This window comes from Echeneis naucrates, chromosome 13, assembly GCF_900963305.1.
Source record: "Echeneis naucrates chromosome 13, fEcheNa1.1, whole genome shotgun sequence".
Lineage (NCBI taxonomy): Eukaryota > Metazoa > Chordata > Actinopteri > Carangiformes > Echeneidae > Echeneis > Echeneis naucrates.
This window is the reverse complement of record NC_042523.1, coordinates 25,210,494-25,226,490: the sequence shown is the minus strand read 5'-3', so window position 1 is coordinate 25,226,490 and position 15,997 is coordinate 25,210,494. Positions and strand designations below refer to the sequence as shown.

The following is a 15,997-nucleotide window of genomic DNA, read 5'->3' as shown; positions in this document are numbered from 1 at the left end:
CACAAGCTGATGAAGATACAGCAGATACAAGACAGGAATCACAAAGATGCTGTGTGAAGACAACACAACAACACAACAACAACCTAACGGCTGTCTGCCAGAAGGAGCTGCTGGGTGAACATCACACTGTACCACTGTGAATAAGACACACAGACCATTTTCAGACATTTCTTCCTACAGCCGCTGCAGTACTTCCCCTCTGGTAGGGTTAGGGTTGTCCAGGCTGAAGGCCTCTCTGCACCAGGACCAGGACCAGGACCTCCTTCGGGTCCTGAGCTTTAACCTTCTGAGTCCAGAGGATTTCTCTGACAAATCTTTACAGCTGCTGCAGTCTGTTCCAAAGTCTACAGTGAACAAAGGTGACTGATGCTTAGCCAACAGGGCTGATAGTCAAGAGACCACCTCCCAGTCCAGTCCACTGAGCTGGTTCAGTCATCTATTACCTCCTTCTTAAACCAGTGAGTTTACCTGATTCAGTCCATCACCAAGCTGCTGGTCCAGGTCTTGGTTATCCTCTTCTGGTCTGAGTTCAGACTGTTCTGATGAAGAACCAGGGATGTCCCTCTGTCCATCTCCTGAAACCCTGAAGGACCAACTGGATCTGATCTGGTCTGATCTGATAGATGTAGAACATGATGCTGACACTAAGACCTGCCAAGCCGGACTGATGTGTCTCTAGACAAAGGTTTTGTGAGACGCCAGCTTATCGAGTGAAAGATGAACTGATAATATCTTGTTTCATCACTTACAACCAGTTACTTTGATGTTAACGGTGTTAGTGTTCAAATTCAACCTGTTAATGTTGTATTGGATCCGATTATGATGATGAACTAACCAGAGCTCAGTGTGTTACTCTGTGTTCTGTTGTATATTGCTGATATCTAAGACTAGCTGGGTGTGAATAGGTGTTGAGAACCTGGAAGGTGTCACAAGGTTTATTATCTGGGTTTATCCCACCCTTCTGTTTACCTCTAAATGAAGCATCATGTTGTATTGAAGACTTTAAACTCGAGACTGAGACCATGAACTCAGCAGGAAAATGTTTACTGAAGAGGAGGGAGACGGGGGGGCTTTTCCCATAGACTTTAATACAGTCTTATAGTTATTTGATAGAATGCAGGTTTAAGGCCCTTCAGGATTGGCTTCACTTTTCAGACTCAGAGTCCAGGTCCAGGTTTACAGGCAGTCTGTGACAGCAGTGATGAATTAATTAAATGATATCAGCATTTGATTAAGTTTCATTAATGTCAGTTCAGATTATTTTTCTTAAGTTAAATTCAACAACATCAAATGAACATTAATGAATACAGAGCACATTCATGCATCAAATATTAACGGGCAGATGTGGGTGACTGACATTTATTAGACTCATTCATAAATACACTGAACTGATAAAAACATACATGAACGAGTGATCAAACGTGTTCAATAAGAAAAATGTCTTCAGTCCAGAGACATCTCAGTTCTTCTTCTTGCTCTTGGCCTGCGGGGGTCCGGCGGTGGAGTTGTAGGTGGAGGACAGAAGCATGGTGAGCAGCAGCAGCACAGGAACCAGAAGGTAGGGGGCGTATACGGAGACGAGCAGCCAGCGCTCCTGCATGGTCTGGGGGCCAGGGTGGGGCGTCATGGGGAACTCATGGAGCAGGATGTGTGCCAGGATGGGGACCAGCGTGGTGGCCACATGCGTGGAGTAGATGATGGCCGGAGTCCTGATCCACTTACAGCCACCTGACAGGAAACACAGAGATCCAGGCAGCAGAAAAGGCTGGTAAAAAGTCGATCCAATAACAACAGTCTTAATGATTCTTAATAATTTAAATGAATGTCAAACCGTAGATTAAACTACAGCAGCCTGTTGGGTCTACTGCTCACGTGACAGATCTGATCCAATCACAGCCTGAATTATCTCAACAACATGAAAATAAAGATGGAATATAAAAGTCAGCATCAAGGTGTTGTCCAAGTTCTCTGATGACACTGAACAAAAACCCAGGACACAAACCCAAGTCTGGGTCCTGGTTTGCACAGTCAGATAAATTTTGTTAAAATATCTCAAATGAAAAAAGTTGCAAACTGCAGCTTCCTGAAATCCTCCCTCTGATTTTCGATGTAAGTGTAACTAATCTCCAGCAGGGGGCAGAATTAAACTGCACCAAACTCCGTTTAAAAAAACTCAATTTTAGTGGCGGCTTGGTTAAGAGTCAATGCCAGTAATCAACCCTAAAATGGGCCTTTTTAATGCCAATACAAATTCAAACAAACTACCGAATTGACAGCTGGTCCTGTTACATTCAGATTAGTCATTCATTCAGACTTTCACACACAGTTCCGGCGGGGCGGCGGAAACATTTTAAAACGGGCCGTTTTAAAGCGGAGTCTGGCGGAAACACACTGACCTTTGAAGAAAGCGTAAGCAGCGACGGGAAAGAAGGGAGTCTGGAAAACCGCCTCACACAGGACCAGGGACCGGTACCACCCCGGAGGGTCCAGGACCAGCGGGTCCCTGAACGCCTCACCGTACCAGGCCAGCAGATCCCGGAGCTGCAAGACAAACAGTCAGAGGCGTTCACGGTCGGTCGGAGAGGCGGACCGCGGCACTCACCTGCTGCGGGAACAGGTGTGCGGGCAGCAGCGCCTGCAGGTCGATCATGGCGGTGATCGGGATGTGAGAGGAGAAGTAGAAGAAGAACAGCAGCTCCAGAGCGCGCAGCGCCATGGTATCAGGTCCTGGTCTGACCCGGATCACGGTCCAGGGTCCAGGGTCCGGGTTCGAGCTCCGCTGTGGCGTAAAAACGCATGTTTTCCTAAAATACGACGCCCATTGGCTGACAGGGTGGCGAGGGGCGGGGCCAGGAGCCGCACTGCCCCTCCTCACACGGGGCGGGACATGTCCTGCATGCCCGTCACGAGAGCGCGCACAGATATTTTTTGTAAGGGTTAGGGTTAGAAAACATAATTCCATCAACAAATGAGACCTTTAATGTTTTTATCGTTAAGAAGAACAACAGAAACTTCATCCAATCACAGAACGGAACGAGTTCATTCTCTGTCCTTTGTCTTCTGACAAACACGTTTTCTCTTTGGAACACATGAACAAAATAATGAATCTGAAGTTTGTCATTTGTGTGTCAGCCAACTTGGTTTTAGGAAACCAGAGAAGGGGAAGAACCATTCATTCATTCATTCATTCATTCATTCATTCATTCATCCTCTTTATGGCTCACCCTGGAGAGTCTCCGTTCATTCGATCATTAATGAGTAAATATCGCAAATAAAAGATAAAGCACTAAGTCAAAATGAACATCGATACCAAAATATACACTTAACAAAATAGGAGTAAAATGAAGTGACAATTCTTCTTCTTCTTCTTCTTATATGATATTCTTTATTACAGGACATTACCCCCCCTTGTTACCCCCCAGCTGCTCAGATGGGGCTTTGATCCTCCACAGTGATGCTGGCAGCTCGGAGACTTTTAGCTTCGTGATATTCGGCCCCGTCTTTGACCAGCAGCTCCGGGCTCAACACGTCCACATAGTCCTGAAAAACAAGGACCAGCCTGAAGAGCACAGAGACCCCCGACCCCCCCTCAGATCTGATGGTTCTTACTGCGTCGCTCTCCATCACGTCCTCCAACATGTGGATGATGTCGCTGAATGAAGGTCTCAGCGTGTGCGGCTCCCTCCAGCAGTCCTGCATGATGTGGAGTCTGTGGAGTCAGAGGACTCATCAAGACCTGAGAGACAGACCTGAGACACCTGAGAGACACCTGAGAGACCTGAGAGAGACACCTGAGAGAGAGACCTGAGAGACCTGAGAGAGACACCTGAGAGACCTGAGAGAGACACCTGAGAGACCTGAGAGACCTGAGAGACCTGAGACACCTGAGAGACACCTGAGAGACCTGAGAGAGACACCTGAGAGACCTGAGAGAGACACCTGAGAGACCTGAGAGACCTGAGAGACCTGAGACACCTGACACACCTGAAAGAGAGACCTGAGAGACCTGAGAGACCTGAGAGACACCTGAGAGACCTGAGAGACCTGAGACACCCGAAAGAGACACCTGAGAGACCTGAGAGACCTGAGACACCCGAAAGAGAGACCTGAGAGACCTGAGAGACCTGAGACACCCGAAAGAGAGACCTGAGAGACCTGAGAGACACCTGAGAGACCTGAGAGACACCTGAGAGACCTGAGAGACCTGAGACACCTGAGACACCTGAAAGAGAGACCTGAGAGACCTGAGAGACCTGAGAGACATGAGAGAGACCTGAGACACCTGAGAGAGAGACCTGAGAGACCTGAGACACCCGAAAGAGAGACCTGAGAGACCTGAGAGACACCTGAGAGACCTGAGAGACACCTGAGAGACCTGAGAGAGACACCTGAGAGAGAGACCTGAGAGACCTGAGACACCCGAAAGAGAGACCTGAGAGACCTGAGAGACATCTGAGAGACCTGAGAGAGACACCTGAGAGACCTGAGAGACCTGAGACACCTGACACACCTGAAAGAGAGACCTGAGAGACCTGAGAGACCTGAGAGACCTGAGAGACACCTGAGAGACCTGAGAGAGACACCTGAGAGACCTGAGAGACCTGAGAGACACCTGAGAGACCTGAGAGAGACACCTGAGAGACCTGAGAGACCTGAGAGACCTGAGACACCTGACACACCTGAAAGAGAGACCTGAGAGACCTGAGAGACCTGAGACACCTGACACACCTGAGAGAGAGACCTGAGAGACCTGAGACACCCGAAAGAGAGACCTGAGAGACCTGAGAGACACCTGAGAGACCTGAGAGAGACACCTGAGAGACCTGAGAGACCTGAGAGACCTGAGACACCTGACACACCTGAAAGAGAGACCTGAGAGACCTGAGACACCTGACACACCTGAGAGAGAGACCTGAGAGACCTGAGACACCCGAAAGAGAGACCTGAGAGACCTGAGAGACACCTGAGAGACCTGAGAGACACCTGAGAGACCTGAGAGACCTGAGACACCTGAGACACCTGAAAGACAGACCTGAGAGACCTGAGAGACCTGAGAGACATGAGAGAGACCTGAGACACCTGAGAGAGAGACCTGAGAGACCTGAGAGACCTGAGACACCTGAGAGAAGCGAGACACCTGAAAGAGAGACCTGAGACACAGACCTGAGACACCTGAGAGACCTGAGAGACCTGAGAGACCTGAGAGACAGACCTGAGAGACAGACCTGAGACACCTGAGAGACAGACCTGAGATGAAACATCCACTGATTTGAAAATCACAGACGGTTGATTTGACATCTTTGCCTGAACTGATTTTTGAAAAGCGATGAAAACTACATCACCAACTGAACTGTATCTAGGCTGATGGCTGATCAGGTGGACTCACATCTCCGGCCTGCAGCCGTCGGGGTTGGAGTTCTTATGACCGATACAGATGTGGTAGATGACGGCCTCCGACGTCTCCAAGTCCGGGTACGGTAAGGTTCCTGTGGACGGCATTTCAAAATAAAATACACCAACAACACTGTACTGAAAGTGTTGTGAGGCTCACCAAACGTCTGCATCTCCCACAGCACGATGCCGAAGGCCCAGACGTCTCCTTTGAAGCCGTAGTGGTTGTTCTTGAAGTATTCAGGTGGATACCAACGCAGAGGAACCCGCTGCTGCTCCAGGTGAGCAACACAATGCCTCAGACTCACAACACTGAGATGCTTTCAATAATATAGGATAATAATAGGAGCAGGACCTGAGCCAGAACCAGGACCTGAGGCTTTCCTGGTCAGTGGTCTGAGGTCAGTCCCAGCTTACGGCGGCTCACCCGTGGACTTTTCCACCGACTGCTGTGGCGGCTCGTCAGACGTGTGAAGTCGCGGGCCAAACCAAACTCAGCCACTTTGACTTCCCAGGGGAACCGGTTCACCATGATGTTCCTGAGAGCCAGGTCACAGTGGACGATCTGCACCAGGACCACACGGACCAATCAGCGTCAAGTGTGAGTGTCGGATCACGGTGGGTGAGATACAAAACTCTACATCACCATTTTGGAGCGCAGGTGCTGCATGGCCAGAGCGATGTGGTAGCAGGCGATGGTGAGGAGACTCTGCAGCTCCGAGTTGGTGCACAGGTTCCCTCTGTTGGTCTGCAGGAAGGTCCTCAGGGTGCCGTAGCTCACGTACTCCATGATCAGGACATACGGCTCTGCGGACAGGAAACAGCTGACGGTGTGTCTCAGGGAAACTCTGACAGATCAGACGGGAACGGACTGCTCACCCTCCGTGGTGTTCCAGTCCAGCAGCTGGAGGATGTTCTTGTGGTGCGCCAGTTTCCTCATGATGGAAACTTCCATATCCACATGTTTGGGACGGACTCCTGAGCAGAGGAATGCAAAGTCACATTTAATAAAATGAAAATATTCTGTTTTGAAGTGTAAAGTGTCTGAGGTCAGCGGTCTGTTAAAGCATCTCCAGCTTCAGGGGTGGAAAAGAGTCTGCGTCCAGGACAGGACGGGGGTTTCAGCTGTCACCTCTAACCAACGTTAAAACTTTTCTGTGATGGGATTGAAAACTCAGAGAAGGTCGTTTTTGGTGAAGTCGACATCGAAGTCAGTTTCAGGCTGAACAGACTGAAGTTTGAAGATCTACCTTCTTTGCTGATCTTGCATGTGAGCATGTTGTGTCCTTTGCAGGTCCCCCTGTTCATTCGGGCCTGATAGAAGACGCCCTCCTTTCCCGCTTTGATCAGCTGCAGCAGGTTCAGGTCTGACTTGGAGAAATTAGGACCCTGAAGAGGAAACACGGAGGAGAACATCTAACAATACCAACACCCACCACTGCTGCTCAGCTCCACCCGACACCTCCAGGATTTAGCCCCTGGGACGTCTGTACCTGCTGCAGGCCTCTCCACAGCTTCCTGGACGAGGACCTGACTGTGCTGCTGTTCTGCAGGAGAGTCCCCAGAGGAAGCTCCGCCTCCTCGTCCTGCTCCGCCTCCATCCCCTGCTGCACCGCCACGGTCAACCTCTCAGGAATGATGGGTGTTTCCAGCTGAGGGACAGAACGCTGCACCAGCTTCCCCCTCACCTCCCGAAGAGTCCGGAGCAGAGAACGATACCTGGACACGAACACATTTCATATTAAAGGCCCATGTTTTAAGTTCTCCAGCCTTTTATTTTGAAGTGTTGAGATCCATAAGAGGATCAGTTTCTGGTTTTAAGAACCAAAATCTATCTCAGTTTAGTTTTCTAGCGTTGTGTCCAGGAACAACAGCTCAGTCAGCCAATCAGGAGAGAGCATCCGAGCCTGAGACTGCTTAAAATATTACAGGAATAAAGATTTTACACAAAAATCCTAAATTCTGCCAGGTTGGGCGGGCCTTGTGTGACTGCTTTGTTGTGACATCACAAGTGCTGACAGGTTTGAAGGTTCAGTTTCTAAATCTAGGCTGAGAATTTAACTGAGGAACCGAGGTCTTTGAGACTTTAACTGGACTAATACTAGGACCTGGACCGGACTTAGAATCAGAGACCACAATCAGGTCTACCTTTAGACCAGATGGACCTTTAAACAGCAGGCTTGTATTTGGGTCTTTGGTTTTCAGTGTAACACAACAGGAAAACCACAGTTGCAGCTAATGGCATCTATTTGTGACAGTGAAGACTTTGGACTTTCACTTTCGTACATCTCAGGTTCACTGACACCTCATTTGTCATCCTGAACGCCTCAGTGAGTTCATCGAGGAGACCGGGCCCCTCAGGTCTTTAAAACAACTCCCCCCAGAAAATGAGACTGACCAGTTTTATAATCTCTTTAAAAATGTTCTGGGGCCTAATATAAATATGGCATGCGCACAAAAAACTGAAACTGGCATACGCCACTTTCCACGCAAAGGTTGTGATCTATAACTTGAAAGGAGAGTGTGGGCCCCCCGAAGCAAACACTGACCCATGGCTTTTGGGCGTACGTACACTTTTAAGAACGATCCTACACACAGTTTTATAAATGAAGTCTCAGATCTTCATCTTTAGTTTTTCTTCTCAGATTTCAAACGGTTCAGATGACAGATTCGGGATCTTACTTTGAGAAGATGACGATGCCCAGCAGAAGGAAGATGAGGAGGCTGAAGGAGAGGAGTCCAGTCAGGATGAAGACGATAACCTCACCTGAAAGAGACACAAACCTTCAGCTCTGCCAGCAGCTGGATGTGACTGTCAGCTGTCACCTGGAGCTCACCTGGACAGGTGGAGTTCTGTGGCATCATGGGAGGTTAGCTGAGGTCGACAGCAGGAAGGTCAGCCTGGATGAGACCATCAGTAAGATACCGTCAACGCCGAACCACAACAACACACATGGACTTTCCAGACTCACACCTGATTCTCACCTGTTCTCAGTCCATCAGAGACCAGCTGGCTCTTCGGTCCTGGTCCAATCTGGTTTATTTCACTTGGCTCTTCTGAAAAGCTGAAACCCTCCACAGTTGGACCTGAGTTGTGTGAAAGCTCTAACCTTTGCCTTGTTGTCAGCAGCGTTTGTTGTCTGTCAACCACAACAGACGAAGGGGAAATGTACAGAAGCAGCAGTGAGTTTGAGCTGCAGCCTGAAGCTCAGTGTCGCCGCCTGAGGACTCACCTCGGGTCTGACAGACAAGAGCCAGACCTTCAGTCCTGAACGACAGAACTTCTCTGGTCTCGTCATTCAAGGTGGTTTCAATGGAAATAATAATAAACTAATCAACGGCCACTGCAGGTTCTGGGGATCGAACCATTTAATGCCTTTAATTCAACCTGCTGGGCCTCCTGAGCCACAGTCAGACTCAACAAATCCACAACAGTCAACGTTTTCAGGTTTTCATTTTGAACAATAAATTAACATTAATGTGAATAAAAGAAGAAACAGATAAAAAATGAAATAATCCACAAAGCTCAGTGATTTCAAACACAGGCCACACTGGTGCTGGTCTGGATCAGGATCAGTCAGATCTGCCAAACAGACAAACTGCTTCTTGTTGATTGAAGTGAGTTGGTCTGGATCAGAAGAAAAGCCGGCTCAGATGGTGCATAGGACACAGACAGGAAGTGGCCTCAGAGACCCTGAGTGTGGTTTCCTCTCTGCAGACGAGCAGAAGGGTTAGGCTTCTTGTCGTTTCCCGACAGGAAACGACAAGAAGCATCTTCAGACTGAGCAGCTGCCCAGAATACGTATGAAAGAGAAGATCAAGTGAAGATAATATTATGATTAATAGAATTTTGTTTAAATTGAAGTTTAAATTACTCAAATGCCTGTCAGTCACACAGTAGCCCCGCCCCCTAACCCCTCCCCTCCTTCCTGGTCTGTTTCCCTCTAAATGGAGCTTCATTTAAAAAATGAACATCATGTTGTACTGAAGACTGTAAACTAGTGACTGAGACCAGAAACTCATCAGAGAGGAGGGGAGACATTTTCCCATTGACTTCACCACAGTCTGACCTTTTTCTGGAAGCAGCAGCTGGACAAACAGAAACAGGGCAGATTTCTTTTCTTAAATGTTTCAGTGTTTTTATTTGGAGACACAGCAGCTGATGAACTGATCCTGATCCTGAACCAACTGGAGCTGAAATCTGCATCAGGACACAAACAGGTGACTCGTCGTTTTGTCTGCAGAATTTAATTTGTTTGCTTGGGTATTTAGTTACAGATCAACATTATCACTCCATATACAACTACAGGTACAGCATTTTGTACAGTTCATATTCAAATACATGGTTTTCATTGGCTTATTTACAAAACACAGTTTATGTACATGTTTTCATGTCAGTGCAACGTCACGTTCTCTCAGCAAACACTTTACAAAAAAGTTCTTTAAATAAACACGTCTGGTTCAGATCTGAACTTAAATAAAAGGCTACAGACACTGACAGGCAGCTCAGTAGTAGATGTAGTAGTAGACATCACCTGCAACACTGAACTATTCCTCTGGCGGTGGGGGCGGGGCTTCTGGAGCCAGGGGGAGGGGCTTCAGGTGTTGGATTTACAGTTGTGTTGTTCCTGGATTTTGGAAATTGTGCTGAAATTAACCCCAAATTTAAAAAGAGTTTCAGCCACAGCTGCGGTTAGCTTAGCATTACACCAGCTGCTGCTTGACGGCACATTCACAGCCAAAGAAGAAAAGAAGCTGACAGCTATTGCACCTTTAAACAAAGCAAACGATACCAGTCAGGTTCTGAAGAGGTGGAGTTTCCCTTTGAGCCACGTGATGACGAACACGGACACAAACTGGACGTGGTCGTGTGCAGCTCGGGGGGGTGGGGTCAACATAAATATCACTCATATGTACATTTCCATTTGTTCAACAAACGTACTCTTTGCAAAGTGAAAATAAAGTTTCACTCAGTGACAGACGTCTCTCCGTCACGACACCACCTTCATAAATACAGCAGCTAAAAGGGGTGGGGCAAGCTGGAGTCGTCTGTTCACAGTGATTAGACGTCTGCCTCGACTGACCTCAAGTCAGAAAACCTTCAGAGGAAAACAGGAAGTGAGATGGAGCTCAGATCTGACTGGCGTTCTGATCAAACAGGATTCAATTCTACATCTAATCAAAATGCATCAGTTATTGGCTTCATATTGGAAATGCTAAACTTTGAAACGCGACTCCCTCTTTAGTTCAGACGAATCAGCTAAAAGTGCATTCAGACAGTCTCCATTTCTCTGGTAGCCAGGAATCACATGGCCTTGTCTAATGATGTCGTCATCTGCTTTGAGTGAAAGCTCAGTGGGGGTTCAAAAGGGCGGGGCTAAAACAGGAAGAGGAACCGCCAACTGGGGAGCTGCCAACATTAACTGAACCAGACCGACTTCCCACATCAGGTCTCTGCAGGTCCTGGACTTTAATGAAGGATTACCGGACTTCCCTCTGTGTCTGTGGGTATGGCGTGACCTCAGCAGACCCCCCCCCCCGCCCCAATCTCCACTCAAGGGTCAGACTACATTAGATGCTACTGAATGTCGTCAGTTGCATTCTCGGTAATGTAGGAGCCAAACGGTATCTTTGGTTCTGCTGTGGCGACCTGACTTGTACAGACTTCGGTCTAATTCTCCTGATACTTGCTGGTTCCTCACTGTGGGGGGGGGGGGGGGGGGGGGGGGGGCTTAAAACAATAAAATCAATCTTATAAAAACAGGAAGAAGAATGTTCACTGTGTTTCTGCTAAACTCATGGCACCTGTGCTAAGCTAACTGTGGACACAGATCATTGCACCAATCACAGCTGATATTTGGCAGAAGTTTTGGCAGACAGCGCCTCATTTCCTGTGGACGTCAGGATGTATGAGGGGGTGGGGCCTATTTTGAGGGGAAGGTTCCTGAAATGTGTACCATGTCTCCTACTCAGGAAGGAGGCATTTCATTATTATCATTATTATTATTGTTATTTTTAATACTGTCAGAGGGAGGCAGGGCTTTTGGCTGATCGACTGCAGGAAGTGATGAGGTAGCCTGCGACCTGTTTTCCTCAGCAACGCTGAGAAGACCTTCTTTAAAGATTTCAACTCGGCGTGGAGCTGCAGCGAATTCGACCTCAGGACACAAGCGCTCATTTAGTCCAAAGCTGAATCTGGATCCGTGTGTTCAGACCTGGACCTCATCATTTGGTCTCACGTCACCTCCAGGTGTGAATGTGTTTTTGTGACAAACGGACAACAACAAAGTGACATCACTTCCTGCCATACATTCAGAGATGTTTGTATGTCGCATGTATGTGATGGTGAAGGGTATTCACACGGGGGGCGGGGGAGAGGGGTTGTTTTATTGGGCTCATCAAAGTGCACCAACTTAGTGCTTTCACCAGGTCGCCGTCATCATGGCAACCTTTGCACTAATCTAAAAGTTTGTGTAGAAAGTGCTGCAAAAGAGACAGAGTGCCATCCGGCTCTGAGCGTCTGGTGCGCTCCGCCCAGAGCAGCAGGAGCGGGGTGGGGTTGGCGAGGAGGCGGAGCAGGCGTCCTGCTGGCTAATGGAAGACGACGTGACATCACTGGAGGACGCAGTACTTCTTATAGTCGGACTCAAAGTCCTCGTCCATGCTACTGGTGTCGGCCATCTTCTTGCCATCGATCTTTGGCAGGAACTGGGTGTAGTCGACGCCTTGCTGTTCGTAGAAGAGGATATAGGCGGAGTCGGCGTCCACCTCCTCAGAGTGCACTTCCTGTTTGTAAACAAACATAATATGAGAACACTGTTCTGCCACAGAGTAGCTTTTCTCAGACACGAAGTGTTCACTGACTTTCAGGAAAAACAACAGCAAAACACTGTTGCCGCCTCGTCTCGCAAGTTCTGTAAATGAAGGCAGGTGTGCATTGTGGCGTGCGGTCTCACCTTACAGCTGCTGTCGTTGTAACAGTACCACTTGTTATTGGGGTTCTTGGCGTACGTCACGTAATGGCCTCCTCCCATGATTCCTGAATGACACTGAGCAGAAGAACAGAAACGGTTCACACGTGTTTCAGACAGAAGCTGTTGAGGTCAAAGGTCACTGTGACTCACTGATATTGCATAGAGGTTGTAGATGGCGTCCAGACACATCTCTCTGTGCTGCAGCAGTGAGCCATCGGGGTCCATGGTGCTCTCCATGCTGCAGTCTGAGCTCAGCCCGTTACTGTCTCCGTTCACCAGGACCACGTCACAGTGGCTGCTGGATGCCTCGGTGCTGGACGATGACTCCGATGTCACCGTGTCTCCTGATGCAGGAAGGCCCACCCCCTCGCCTCCATCTGTGTCAGCCTGTGTGGCGTTCTCCTGTGGCTCTGCCTCAGCATGGACGGCTCCATCCAGGTTCTCCTTGCTGTTGGAGAGACGGTGTCTGCTGCCCAGCTGAGGCAGACGGAGTCGGCCAGGCCGACGGCCTCCGCTGCTCTTCGGGCTGCCAGAGGGGCTGCTGGTCCGGCTGAGGGACGGTGCCGACTTCCTGCTGGAGGCGGGGGAGGCTGTTGGGAAAACAGACAGTCAAAGGTGCCGCTCAGCTCGTCTCATTTCAGTTCACTGTCACGTCGAACAGGTGGTACCTTTATTGAGGTTGCAGAAGCCAGCGGGGGCAGAAATGGAGGACAGGTTGTCCTCTCCGACCCTCAGCAGGTCCTCGCTCTCGCTGCGGGAGTGGAGACAGTGCTGCTCCAGGTCCCGTGGCGCCAGGAAGGCACTGGGGTCAAAACTCTCCCGCGGAAATTTGACGATCTTCTGGGATTTGATCCAGCGACCGTTGACAAACTGGAAGCGCTTCAGGTGGACAATCTGAAGAGAAGAGCCAATGTCACACTCACAGACATGCATACCCCACAAGACCAGAGCTCTGGTCCCACACAGTCCGAGTCCACTGACCAGGATGGGCGGCAGCCTCCACAGGTCCAGCTTCTTGGTGGCGAGCCGGTGGGTCTTGCACTTGGAGCAGTAGTAGAGCTCATCTTCACCCAGCTCCTCCTCGCTGGTGAAGGCCTTCAGGCAGCTGTCCAGGCTGATGGGTTCTGCCTGGGCCCGGCGGGACTGTTCCACACTGCAGTGCTCCTCCACTATCTGAAAAAGACCAGGAGAGCAGAAGACCAGGACAACCTGGAGATGAGGAGATCTGCTGGATCTCACAGATTTAACTGAGCAAATCAGCGACACCGTGTGGTCAGATGTGAACCCACAGGACCTGTTAAAGGGGCCTGGTGATGAAGGTCTGATCTCATCATCACCTCATTCACAGCCTGATGGGACGGACACACTGAGTGTTGAAATGACACTGACTTTATCAATGAGGCAGGTGTGTGTCTCTCACCCTCTCCTGGGAGGTCTGGTAGCGAAGATGCAGGGCAGTTGGGTCCCAGTCCACAGCGATGTAGGCGTTTCCAACAGACGCTCTGTCCTCAGTACAGTCGATTGTGCAGCCCCGACAGAACCTGGACACACACACAAACACGCACACACATCACTGTCAAATGTAAGTGTGTGTGTGTGTGTGTGTGTGTGTGTGTGTGCAGTCTTACCTGTACCAGGGACACCAGGCACAGGAGTTCCCGTCCTTCCCCACCACCCGTAGAGTGAAGGGATACTGGTAGCCCATACTGTCGTCGCTGCGGAGGAGATTCAGGTTCAGATCACGTACGTTTGAAAAGAGACCAATTGCCCCCGGCATCAGATTGGACCTACCAGTCCTGAGCATGGTTACTGGCTTCCTGTGGGGGCAGCGGGCTGGCGAGTCGGGACACCTGGATCCAGACGGCGTCATAAAGGTCTTTCTTACTGGTGTGGACGGTGCAGGGAACTATCAGGGGCATCCCGAACAGGCTGGGCCGGTTCTTCTGAGCCGACAGGAAGTACAGCTCGGTACGCATCTGGAGGTGGACAAAGAAATATGGAGGTCATTCCAGAGACAGGTCAGGGTCAGGAGCTGAGACTGTTCCTGCTCTCACCATCTTCCTGTGCATGGCGATGATGTAGCCAATGAAGGGGCTGTCCAGCACCGGGGTGATGTGTCCATTGCTGACCCCATTGGCCAGCAGTGTCTCTGGCGTGCTGGGCATCAGAGCGCTGGGCCCGCCATTTGGGATGAGGATGGGCTTGTTGCTCAGGTGACCGTTGGCAGTGGAGCCATTGGCTATTGGAGTGACGTCTGAGGGCGGAAAGAGGAGGCGTGACCATGGTGAGTGTTGCCGCTTAGACTGACCTTTGACCTGAACACGAGGGGAGGGGGCAGCTCACCTGTCAGGGTGGGGGAGCTCAGCGATGTCGGTGAACCCGGTACCGGGACCTCAAATGCACACAGGAAGCCGTTGACAGACAGACGCACCTTCTGGTTGTCCAGGGGGAAGTTCTGAACACAGAGACAGCAGCTTGGTCAGGAACACAGGAAGAGGAAGGTGAAGGTGAAAGCCCTAACAGTCCACCCTCAGTGACGTCTTCTGTCAGTCTCGCAGTACCTTGATGTTGGAGGTGTGGACCTCGGCCAAAAGGATCTGCTCCGGCTTCAGGCCGCACAGCTCACTCAGCTGTTTCTTCAGCCCCGTGTACTTCTCGTCCATGTTGAGCCTCAGGCCGAAGCGAACTGGCGTGGAGCCGTCCAGCTTAATGACTGAAAACACACCACACAGGCTTTAGGCTGCGTCAGGACAGACCGGAACTCACAGTCCTGCTCCGGCCTCACCTGTGATCTCCAGGTGCATGGAGCTGTCCATGGGGAGGGGCAGAGACAGGAAGTTGAAGGGATCGAAGCGAGCACTGATGTGGCCGCAGGTCTTACACTTCACCTGGGACTTCAACTGACCATGGAACAGATCCACCACAATGGAGCGGTTCCTACGGAGGTGGTTCTCCCAGGCCTGCGCACACACACACACACACACACACGCACACACACACACGCACACGCACACGCACACGCACACGCACACGCACACGCACACGCACACACGCACACCGTTGACAAACAAACCACCAGGTAAAAGAGAATCAGCTCAACTGACTCCTCATCGTCTGTGAGCAGGCGGAGCCGGTGGTCAGTAGTGACACAATTCAGCCAAAGATGATTTTAATTTTTAACAGACTAAACAGTAGAAGAAGAGAATGCTCTCAGACCTCAGATGCCACCTCCCAGTCAGGCCGGCCGTCACTGTCCTTCAGCTCCACATAGGGTTTCTCGTGGACGCGGTTCAGGTCTTCATGAAGACCGTCCAGCAGGAAGGCCAGCAGCTCCTGGGAGTCCTGCTGCTGGAAGCCGTTGAAGCGCGGAGCGTACTTTGCTATCGTCCACTGGAGAGGAAGTGATGACATCACAAACAGGATTTAAACGGCTGCTCGTAAAAACAGGTAAAAACATTAACAGGATTTAGGCGGTCCAGTTCTCACTCTGAGTTTGAGCGGAGCCACGTTCTTCTGCGTGCCGCTCCACAGCTCCATCACCAGGTCGCCGTAACACTTGGCCATGTGACCTCGCATCCCGATGGGGTTGGTCCTGTGAAACAACAGCATTCGGTTAGAGACGGCGCTCAGAG

At 50.1% G+C, this 15,997-nt stretch overlaps 2 protein-coding genes across 10 annotated transcripts in view; both read right to left on the bottom strand.

Moving 5' to 3' along the window:
* Positions 1-1,345: 1,345 nt before the first annotated feature.
* Positions 1,346-8,736, bottom strand: tmem97 (transmembrane protein 97). Of its 5 annotated transcripts, none has more exons than XM_029518467.1 (13): positions 8,377-8,731; positions 8,229-8,292; positions 8,074-8,158; positions 6,885-7,110; positions 6,642-6,780; positions 6,271-6,369; positions 6,038-6,198; positions 5,819-5,956; positions 5,552-5,663; positions 5,387-5,486; positions 3,610-3,709; positions 2,603-3,540; positions 1,604-1,728 (listed from the first exon to the last, which is right to left on the bottom strand). In XM_029518467.1, the coding sequence occupies exons 2-12, from the start codon at positions 8,254-8,256 to the stop codon at positions 3,427-3,429; spliced, it is 1,302 nt and encodes a 433-aa protein (XP_029374327.1). In that variant the 5' UTR covers positions 8,257-8,292; positions 8,377-8,731; the 3' UTR covers positions 1,604-1,728; positions 2,603-3,426. The 5 variants fall into 5 exon arrangements, with proteins under 5 accessions (XP_029374330.1, XP_029374327.1, XP_029374326.1 ...); XM_029518466.1 differs by lacking the exon at positions 1,604-1,728 and adding an exon at positions 2,402-2,541; XM_029518468.1 differs by lacking the exon at positions 1,604-1,728 and having other exon boundaries at positions 3,525-3,540; positions 5,352-5,663; positions 8,377-8,735.
* Positions 8,737-9,560: 824 nt separating this feature from the next.
* The window catches only part of usp32 (ubiquitin specific peptidase 32), a 26,509-nt gene continuing 20,072 nt past the window's right edge, over positions 9,561-15,997 (bottom strand). For all 5 annotated transcript variants that reach the window (XM_029517361.1, XM_029517362.1, XM_029517363.1 and 2 more), the window contains exons 21-34: positions 15,852-15,957; positions 15,582-15,755; positions 15,151-15,325; positions 14,927-15,078; positions 14,709-14,820; positions 14,420-14,619; positions 14,157-14,341; positions 13,994-14,080; positions 13,786-13,906; positions 13,347-13,538; positions 13,034-13,259; positions 12,516-12,955; positions 12,348-12,440; positions 9,561-12,177 (exon numbers count right to left, since the gene is read on the bottom strand). In XM_029517361.1, the coding sequence (XP_029373221.1) occupies positions 12,004-12,177; positions 12,348-12,440; positions 12,516-12,955; positions 13,034-13,259; positions 13,347-13,538; positions 13,786-13,906; positions 13,994-14,080; positions 14,157-14,341; positions 14,420-14,619; positions 14,709-14,820; positions 14,927-15,078; positions 15,151-15,325; positions 15,582-15,755; positions 15,852-15,957 (2,437 nt within the window). In that variant the 3' untranslated portion in view covers positions 9,561-12,003. The remainder of the gene's footprint in view (positions 12,178-12,347; positions 12,441-12,515; positions 12,956-13,033; positions 13,260-13,346; positions 13,539-13,785; positions 13,907-13,993; positions 14,081-14,156; positions 14,342-14,419; positions 14,620-14,708; positions 14,821-14,926; positions 15,079-15,150; positions 15,326-15,581; positions 15,756-15,851; positions 15,958-15,997) is intronic.

Excerpts from the sequence above, each read along its gene's own strand:
- tmem97 (XM_029518467.1), bottom strand. The coding sequence starts at position 8,256 with ATGATGCCACAGAACTCCACCTGTCCAG. Across the intron at positions 6,370-6,641 it reads ATGCAAGATCAGCAAAGAAG|GAGTCCGTCCCAAACATGTG; the intron begins GTAGATCTTCAA and ends TCCTCTGCTCAG. Across the intron at positions 5,664-5,818 it reads GTCGGTGGAAAAGTCCACGG|CAGCGGGTTCCTCTGCGTTG; the intron begins GTGAGCCGCCGT and ends CACCTGGAGCAG.